The sequence below is a fragment of the Ceratina calcarata genome, unplaced genomic scaffold (assembly GCF_001652005.2).
Source record: "Ceratina calcarata isolate Rehan_Ccalc_2016 unplaced genomic scaffold, ASM165200v1 scaffold297.2, whole genome shotgun sequence".
NCBI lineage: Eukaryota > Metazoa > Arthropoda > Insecta > Hymenoptera > Apidae > Ceratina > Ceratina calcarata.
This window is the reverse complement of record NW_017152138.1, coordinates 2,411,783-2,421,829: the sequence shown is the minus strand read 5'-3', so window position 1 is coordinate 2,421,829 and position 10,047 is coordinate 2,411,783. Positions and strand designations below refer to the sequence as shown.

Sequence of the window (10,047 nt, the reverse complement as noted above, 5' to 3'; positions counted from 1 at the left end):
GAAGCTTTTCGCCAACGTCAATAATTAATTGAATATTTCCTTGTATACTTTTAAGCACGTAGCTATTTATTATTAGCATTGTTCTTCCGACGTCTGATTTCTTTTTAATTATAGGAAATGCGTTTTTCTGAAGTACATAAACTTTGGGATTGATTATATAGGCAATACATTCTTAAAATTGCGCGCAACGCGATCGTTGCTCGTTCAATCCTTAAATCGATTCGGAAACGCGGATATATTTTCTCCGATAATTATACAGCACAAAGTACAGCAGCTTTACGTTTTTGTGGGAACAATCAATGGTATGAGTCAATAATCAAATGTGTCTTGCGACATTAGATTATGATTTCGTTTTTTATCTGTGAGTTGTTCCACTGGGAGGAAAGTTATGGGAGATTTAGTAGACGCTGTGGTATCAATTGCATGTCAGCGTATCTGACAGGCGTTTGCATAACGTCTCAGAGGGAAAGAGAGAGCTATCCGGCGAGCATCTCGAGGCGTGTTTAGCGTGTCGTTTCGAATCGAACAACATTGTTTACCGTTAGGATGAATTCCGGGGTCTCGTTATCGAGCTAAGCGTTGTTTAGTCTCGTTTCGAGGGTGATAAGAACCACCGTTTGTTCGTTCGCTTCGGTTTTCGTTATCGAGCGGCTCCGACGGCACCCGCGTTCCTCCTCGATTCTTCCTTGCACAAAGACGTGGCCCCACTCGACGAACGCCCGGGTCGTCAGCCTCTCGAGATCCTTGAAAAGGATCGATCTCTATCGTCCCGTACGCGTTCGAGTCCCTGCCGAGCCGAACATGCGTCAAACGAGAGCGGTAGCTACCCCCCATTGAAACCGTCCATACGTAGTGCAACTTCCAAGGTCCGATCAATTAATTCTATTCCTGGAAGTCCTAGGTAACGAACGCTCGTATTCGTGTACGCGGCGCATCGCTCTGACTGAAATTTCAAGTGGCCCAATCGCGCACTCTTACAAATAAAGCCCGTCGAACGGGGCAACAATGGTGCACCGGTATAAAACACCGCTAGGAATACTCGATACCCTCGAGAGCGGGCCGTCGTTCGACGAGAGGCCACTACACTACAGAATTAAGTATTGTTCGTTTAGGAGATCTCGCTAACCGCGAAAGATTTGTACAGTCCTTTTCCTGTATTGCTTGTGGGAAAATAAAAAATGTCTATTGAGATACGAAAAATTCCTCGACAATTCTATTATCACTTTTAGATTTTACGAGCCGATCAGGCTATAAGCCATAAGACTCTAACTGAAAGAGCTTGGAACCCTGAAGGATGGGATAGCGCCGAGCGAGAAATTCCAGTTAATTACTAGCTGCCACTGCGGACGTAGTCCTTTCGGGGATGAATCCCTTCGATTCGACCGGCATTCCGGTTCTTGCACTCGGAAAAATGAGATTGGAACCCGGCGGAGGGTGAATTTGGGTCAAGAGTGTGGTTAATTGTTTAATCTTCCGAGCGAGTGGTGGATCCGGCGCTCGGAGATAAAAAGTGTTTAAATGTTGGCTCGGTGCTGGCCCGAGTTTGTTTCATTTTTGTGACCGCTTTCTCCGAGCATTTTACACAATATTTTATTTATAGAACATCATGAAATCGCATACAATTTTTATGAAACGGTACCGCTTCGCACAAGAATATGCTCGCAGCTGTACATTTCTCGTTTGAGTTCTTCGAAAAATTCCCGGGTAAGAATTCCTCCGCTGTATTATGTAATTGCCGCGTTTAGAAGTTCCACGGTCTACGGCGTTCCGCAGTTCACGGAGGGTGACGACCGGCGATAACGGAGAGGCTTCCGAAAAAGGGGAAGCGAATTCGCCTAAAACCGCTTCAGGACACTGGCTAGAATCCACTAATTGCTCGCCTGATACCGTTGTTACCTCGTCACGTTGTCTGTGCTGTTAAACCGGCGGCATGGCGCGCGAGCCAATTAAAACGCGCCGTTCCGAAAGGTAAACGGGATTATTCTTATTAAGCGAATTACGTGTTTGCACCGCGGGCAATTTTTTTTTCTTTATTAATTTTCGCCACGCGAGCGAAACGCGGCGGATCGATAAACGGATGATTCGAAAGGAAATGAGACGTTGTAAAAAATTGAAACGGGTATTCTGTGTAATTTGATTGAAAAAATTACGAGCGGGAAACGTAATCGTGGATTTTAACTTTCCGCACGCGCGGGTTCTCATGTAAGATTAAACGGAAACTAATTACGGCACACTCCGACTCGAAGGACCACCGGCAGAATTAAATCTCGTGGACACACCCAAAATCCTCTTAAACAACTCCGAAAAAGCTACACGAGAAAAGAAACAGTTATTTCGAAATACGTGCTCCTTTCCTCTCATGAAACGAGCAATGCAATACATTATTAAATTAATTTAATGCATGTGGTAAGAATATGTTCATAGAACAGTTGTAAAAAAAATGAGAGAACACGGTTATTCTTAAGAAAATTGCTAGCCAAGAGAAGCGGATTGTAGGGCAGCCATGAGACACGTCGCCTGTGGGACGCTCATCCCGGTTTTCTTTTTTAAATAGTCCCTGTCCACCTGTGTGGAATTTGTTCTGACGTGTAAAAAATCTAATACGCCAGACACTATTACAGGGCGAGAGGCCCTGGGCGACGTTGCCCTACATTTCACATTGCTGAAACTCTCATTGCAGCTGCCCGAAAAACATTCTTAGATTCCACAGCCGTGGAAACGAACCACAATTTGACGAACTTATAAATTAAACTTGAAATTGTGTCGAGTTAAAATTATTATGTAAATACAAATTACACGTTATGCAAGAATTATTACGTACGCAAATAAAGGTGTAATAGCCTTCGGGCATTTCACGTGCTCGCCGCGTGCCACAACTATAAATTATTAAAAACTTTTTAATTGGTTTTACTGTTATATGATACGTACACTTTAATAACGTCTCCCGTTTTGCAAACTGGTATGTAAAATATCGTTAAAACTGTCCAAACTCTGCGCCAGATTCATTCGATATCATAACTGATAGGTAAAAAAGAGGTAATGCCGGGCGATTTCGAGCGACGTTGATCTATGGCTCGTTCGCGCGAAACTTCCCTCGAGGAGAGACTGTTTTGCGAGTACGGGATTCTGTGGCCGGGAGTCGCAGGAACCGAGGAATTTTCGAAACTTCGATTATGCTACGTACCTATATCGGCGAGCCGTGACGGTGCGCCGGCCAACTTGCTGCTGAATTTCGAAAATTTTGACGCTTCGTATCGGTTAAATTTATCACACTGCGTGGATTCCGTGCGTTCACTCAAAATATCATATGTACTAATTACAAAAATTTACCTCCAGTATTTTAGTAATGTATACCATTTTAATAAATTAATTTCTCGCGCATCCTTCCTTCAAATAGAATTTCTGCGTATACAAAATTTTCCTAAATGAAATGTAAATCTAGTTGTATGTCATTAAACGGAAAGCTTTTTTGACACATGCGTCTAATTGGCACAGAGGACAGAGGTGAATTAAATGCAAAGTAGAGAGAGGAACGTTTCTGCATATTTTGTTTAGTCGTATTTATTATTTGCTAGTAGCTGCTGAAAATTTTCCTCACGCGTTCCGTATGAATCCAGCATAAAGGCGAGACACGTACCTACCGTATCGTCAATTGAGAAAAATTCGACGATTACGATAGCGACAATGAGATTTCCGCGCGATCGGGGTTATAGATGAAAGGGTTACGTTCCAGGGCACGTGTTTAACATTCCTGCTTTGAATACACAATTTGCAACAGCGAAAACCAACGTGGGCGGAGGCCGGAAGGGTGGTTTTATACCTACGTATGCCTCTCGCAACTATAAAAGACATTCCTGGAACGTTTCAGATAACCAAGAACACTGTAAATTTCGAAAATATCATTTTATCCCACGGCACTCTTCATCTTTGCCCCACTTAACCCGTCCCAATTAGCGCTTCTTCATTCTCCAATAAGTTCTTAAGCCAGGATTCGAAAAACTACTTAGAATGTTTCGAGCACATACTTAGAAGCGAAAGAAAAAGGGAAACTTTCAAAAAATCTTGTGGAAAAGTACGAGCGAAACTCCGTAGGAGACGGAGAGTATACGAGATAAACAGGAAAGGGGGGAAGGTCTTAATTGCAGCGTTAATCGAGGATGACTGTACCTCTTCTAAACGCGCGCACGGAGATCGAGCAATGTCGCGTGGGTGTAAATAACTGTGACGGGTCGCGAGAGATAAACCGATGGTGATAGAAAAAAAGAGGTGACAGAGAAAGAAGAAGGTTTCCTCGACGGCTGGAAATCGCGTAGTTCGTTAACCAGCGCGGCAATTAGCCGGGTTCGCGTCTTAATTACTCCTGTCGGGCGCGCCTCGCTCGATGGATGATATCCGAAGATCCTGTGGGAAATGCATCTCGCGTGGAATAGACGGGTTAAGATGCACCGCCAGCCCCAGGATTTTACGAGCTAAGAACGCTTGAAACGCGTCTGTTCTTCTTATACACCATCTCTCTTTTGCGGTCGTTTCGGTCTTATGGGAAAATGGACGCACCTCCGTACTTGGACTGCGTTTTAAGAAAAAAGTGTTCCGAGCACCGTGGGAGTGGAGATTCAAGTGGCTCGATAGAGTACGCGATTATTCGCCGAATTTTTAATTCAATGAGTTCGTTGTTGGAGATACGAGAGGCTTGAAACAAGAGCGAGCTCACGGCTGGTTAGGAACGAACGATTGCGTAAAAGAATCGTGTACAAGAAACTCCTACGCGCGTAGCTTCTTTTTTTCGAGTTAATAATTGCGTTAACGTCGATTAGGAGCACCGACACCGGGAACGGTGCGACGTTGCATCGATCTCGCCGAGCGCAGAATCCAGGTCGAAAGCGTATAATAAGGGAAACGGAAGTTAAAACAGATTCCCTTGTCCCTTTTTCCATCTCGTTCTCCGGGTAAAACTGTACCGTTGCACGAGGAGCGTGCGGTGTTTGCCGTTGGTAACTTTTTATCTTGCAGTCTGAGTTCGACCGCCCCGCGCTCGTAATACCTTAATAATTCTAGGAGAATCGACGAGATCCACTCTTCCCTCTTCTCCCTCCTTACGGAACTACTCCTCTCTACTCTGGAGGTTTGAGAAGCAGCTGTTCGAGACTGTTCGCGGATAGTTTTCGAGGAAAGTGGGCCAAACTTGCTCCCCGTCGACGGCGACCAGTTATTTAACTGTGGTCTTTTTCATAATTGTTGGCAAGTTAGCGACACCGTTCGCAAATTAATAACCCTTAATAGAATCGTGCGCCAACGAGTATAACAGCACTCGTTAAGCTTTTTATTAAACTGGAATATTCATTATGTGCAGTGCTTGCATTTGTAATAAATATCTACTGACTCGTTCGTTCTGCTACCGTCTCGTTAAAGGAACAACGTGTTAATACCATCTGAAGCGAATGCGTGAAATCGAAACGCGCGTTAAAGGCGCGACGAGGCGAGTAATTAATTAAAACCTTTCTGCTCATTTTATATTTTAATGTCGTGATTACGAGATCGCAGCGCGGTGTGAAAGTGATAAAATTCAATTAACGCCTCGCGGGTGCCGAAAAAACGGTCGGCGCGCGAGGGATGAAATATAAATTAAAAGGTAGAAGGGTTAATCAAACTGATTACGAAACGGAATTGTAAGAGGCGAGTAGGCAATCACGAAATATTCGTAATAATCAAAAATTAATTTACATTTAATTGGCGTAAGAATCAACATTTTGCTGAGAATAATGTCGCGAGGGTTGAGGTAAATGCACTCGTGTATTATTAAGTGAAAAGCTCTCTGGAGACGCGTGTGCCAAATTGGTACAATCAGGGCATGCCGGACGCATTAAAGTTTACGTCCTCTCGTGTCTTCGATTAACGAACTCCCGTAGCTATTTCGTAACTAGAGAAGAAAAGGGGCGTTCGATTATCCCTTTGTAAACGAATCGATTACGTTCGATTGAAGTCGTGGAACGCTTTCGGTGCTGCGATGAGTAAACTTCTAAACTGTCCTTTGTGAGTAAGAAGTGTTAAGTCTCGTGCTGATGTACTGATTATCACGCTCGTCACTAATCGAATTTTAATCTACGGTAGCGTGTTATTATTTTCTAATTCGACTTCTAAATTTGTTTGTTCTCTGTTACAGGGGACGTGATCTACAGCTGAGCGCCAATAGACGAAAAATCAGCTGGTATGTCAAATAATCAGCTGGTTGACTCCTGTCTGTAAGTGTCTTTCTCTTCTCGAACTCCTCGAGAGTAACTCGTAACGTGTAACTAATTAATACATACCTACATTTACTATCTCTTTTTCTCTCTCCGTCCCAATTGAAAGAAAACCGGCTATCTCGTAAAGAGAACTATGTTCTTCTGCTATTTCGCTGTGCTATCGCAAAACGTAACTCGGCTAATTGGCAAAACTCGTTTCGCGGTAACGGCTTGAAGGAAGTAAAACGAGCCTCTCCTGTCTGTTCGTTCTTACTGTCCGACTGACTGTAATACCTGTACGTAGCTGTTCGGCCCATTTTTCCCGACTCGATAATAAAAAATAAAAAAATAAAAACAGGGAACTTTGCGGACCCGAGAACGATGAACGATCAATGAAAAAGACAGTTACAACATCTGTTTAGCTACCGAAGCTGCACTCTAGGAAGCACCGTAGGCACCACTCTCATTATTATCATTAATAACAATCGAATTGTGTTGCAATGCCAGGCTGGTGAATCGTCGGATCGAGCAGAGGCAGGAGCACAGCATTACGCACACTGAGATCACGCAGAGGTGACTAACATCGCATCTAATCGCTGTCGTTAGTCATTCTGAACAAGTACTTAACATACTAAGGTATTAACTCGTTTCACTGCCACTAATGCTTATCTAACATCTTTCTCCACTTGTCATTTATAAAAATTTTGTCTATTTCAATTTGGTCACTCATTGTGATACTGCTAGGGTCATCAAGTCTGTATGACCTTTCGATTAAAATTCCATAGAAATAAAAATTGTTAGAATATCCAGATTCCTGAAAACAAAGGCGTAGTGGCAGCGAACGCGTTAGCTCTCAATAGTTATTACGTTCACGTTCGAACAGTCAGTTCTTCCGAGGTTTTATCGAGAAAGAATATCGACGTGGCGAGGTCCTCGATCGAGGAGCTCAGCACGGAGCATCGAGGGGCGAAACGAGGACAATTTGCACTCCTCGAGGAACCTCTCTCTCGACGTGTAGGACCCCTCTTCGAACGATCTCGCGAGACGTCGCTTCGCATTCTCCGAGGATTTTTCTACGATGAATCGATCGTGTACGAGAATAAAGAGAGAAAAGAATTTGTCAGAATGAGTAACTTCGGCCTCACTAACACACGCTTGCACGAATTTATTCAGCGCGACGTAAAAACGTCCTCGCAGTGAATGAACAAATATAATTAGTACACTGACGCTTGGTGTACGCTTTTGGAATATTCATTTGTGCCTGCTCTTTTGTACTTCGTCGTTTGCGATTCAAATGCATGTGTTTATTACGTTGCAATATTCACTGGTTTATCCGCATCGTTACGGTTGCGAAATCGCCAAAAATCTAAGAGTTCATGAAGAATGGGACATGCATAAATAGCTAGATTCTCTTTCGATCAGTTGGATAATTCTGCTTTTTATGTTTTTCCAGACGCGTTCTCCAGGAGAAGGGCCCCGACATGCCGCAATACACGTAAGCTGTTTCACATATATGAGATACTAAATTAAAATTACACATCAAACGTCCTTTTTTTTTTCTTTTAATACGAATTCACCATGTGAAATAACGATGTCGCAAAACAAACACGTAATTTCCAATTTGTTTATAATTTGCAATTCCGTTTGGGATAGAAAAAGGACACGTCGCTTCATGCAGCGTCCTAATAAATCGGATCGTTTCCCGGTTTTGTTTCACGACGGGGCGAGCATTGTACAGCCCGTAATTGATCATTATTGCGGACGTTTTGCAGCGGACAGAGTGATGCGGATTACCACGGAAGTAACGGCCAGGCGGACACCCATTCGTTGCATTCGTCTCATTTGTCTGTCCAGGAGGATCCATTACTCATCCGGAGCCATAAGCAGCAAACTACCCAACAAGTGAGATCCGTTTTCAGTTTCGCCAACGATACAATTTCTCCTCCCCCCTCCCTCCTGTCGCTGCAATCGTTTCCTCTTTACCCATAATTCGTTCTATCCGAACGCGCGTCCATGGGAATACGAAAAACTTCTCAACCCTCGGCGTTCTACGAATTTCCATCGACGAGTTTAACGTTAAATTCTCAACATTGAGCTTGAGGTTGAATTCCCAATGTCGGTCTTAATTCCCATTGCCGAATTCAAGGTTAAATTTTCAATTCAAGGTTGAATTCTCCAAACGCTTTCAGCATTCTCTGAATTCCCAGTATTCCCGAGTAAGCGTTCTGAAGTATTTACAGTAATTTAAACCGACACCCTCAGAATCCTCATTATTAGTGGTATTCTCACTCGCAGCCTAACGATACCAGTTTGAAAAAAGTTTTGTAACAAAAATAGAGTTAAGCTGTTTGCTAAGCAAACATTGAAGTATTTTCCTGTTGCAGAGGGTGAAGGTGATGCAAATATTTAACGCGGATTTCCTATTAGGAAGTTTAACGGAGGGAATGAAAAATGTTCGCAGGTGACGAGCGTGTCGAAGGTCGTTCGCGAGGTGTCACACATGGAGCCGGATCCGGGCGCGGTCAGCTACATGTCCGTCCCGTTGATGTCGCAGGACTATCAGCACGCGGACGCCCGGTATCCGGCGGAGTCGTACATGGTCGGTTTCGACTACGAGCCGTACCTCGGGTATCCCCCGCAGCCCGGTTATCCGGGATCCCATGGCATCTACATGCCGCGATCGCATTCCCCTCACAGTCCTCACAGTCCTTCGGAGCACAGTCGTGCCTCGCCACCGCACGGTAACTACTTCATCCTCAACTATTTTTACGATCTTACGTCCCCTCGATGGAACGCAAGTTATTGTTCACTGTCAGAGGAAAAACTACCGGGAAAATACAATAGATTAAAATTACACTCGGCGACACACTATTCGTTTGATCATGCGTGGAAAATGTTACGCTCATTGATAACGCGAACTTAAACATGGACACTTGATCGAGCCAGCAACGAAGATCTTTTTATTTGTTTTATTTAAAGAATATCTTCGCAAGGCAGCGCCGTACGTCGAGGGTGGTTACAACGACATCGATCCAGGTTTGAATCCCGCGTTGCAAGATCATTATCGTATCACCCCTAGTCCTGGCGGTCCTGGAGATCAATATGGTACGTTCTGTTCAATAAACGGAAGACGTCTCACGATTAATCGTTTTTCACCGACACTTCTCTTTCTTTTCGACGATTACAATTTTTTCGAGTCGCGCAACGTTCATCTGGCCAATTCCATAAGAAGATATTCAGTTATCACGTTGCAACGGCTATTTGTCTGTTAGTGCCGCACCGCACCGGGCACACAGCATAATTCACTTTAATTATCTCCTATGCCTGACATTCGTTGTTATTTTGTGTTCTCTCTAGATCAAATCAGCAACTCTTGGAATATGGATGACTCTGGCGAACCCTCTCAGCATCCTCATGGTAGGGTCACATCAATAATTTATTTAACACATTCTCTATTTTTCTCTTCCTTTCTTACTCTTTCCACTCTCTGTCTGTTCCCTCCCTCTCTCTCTCTCTCTCTCTTTCTCGTTTAGCTTCATCTATTTTACGTTTACCGTCTCTCCGACCTGGTCGCGTTGCTCCATATTCCACGCTATTTTAGACCATGCTGCCGTACCGTACCAGCTATAGATAATGCGAGTGAATTATGTGTATTTCTATGCGTACGTAGCGTTAATTGAAATAACTATTCCACACGAAATAGCTTCATCAATTTATGTATGAATGCTGATACATTTATAATTAAGCTAAATATTTTTCTTTACTAACTAAACCTTCTGAGTCCATATAATACGACCCACATGTTTATCTATTCAACGGTAAAAGG

The 10,047-nt window shown here is 43.6% G+C and overlaps 1 protein-coding gene across 12 annotated transcripts in view; it reads left to right on the top strand.

Annotated features, from left to right (window-relative positions):
• Positions 1 to 10,047, top strand: part of p120ctn (adherens junction protein p120) — a 38,356-nt gene that overhangs the window by 13,433 nt on the left and 14,876 nt on the right. For 7 of the 12 annotated variants that reach the window (XM_026812807.1, XM_026812806.1, XM_026812801.1 and 4 more), the window contains exons 2-8: positions 6,161 to 6,239; positions 6,729 to 6,794; positions 7,675 to 7,716; positions 7,994 to 8,123; positions 8,683 to 8,962; positions 9,201 to 9,326; positions 9,579 to 9,638. In XM_026812807.1, the coding sequence (XP_026668608.1) occupies positions 6,208 to 6,239; positions 6,729 to 6,794; positions 7,675 to 7,716; positions 7,994 to 8,123; positions 8,683 to 8,962; positions 9,201 to 9,326; positions 9,579 to 9,638 (736 nt within the window). In that variant the 5' untranslated portion in view covers positions 6,161 to 6,207. The remainder of the gene's footprint in view (positions 1 to 6,160; positions 6,240 to 6,728; positions 6,795 to 7,674; positions 7,717 to 7,993; positions 8,124 to 8,682; positions 8,963 to 9,200; positions 9,327 to 9,578; positions 9,639 to 10,047) is intronic. The other 5 variants (XM_018023108.2, XM_026812802.1, XM_026812804.1 and 2 more) reach the window with 4 other exon arrangements.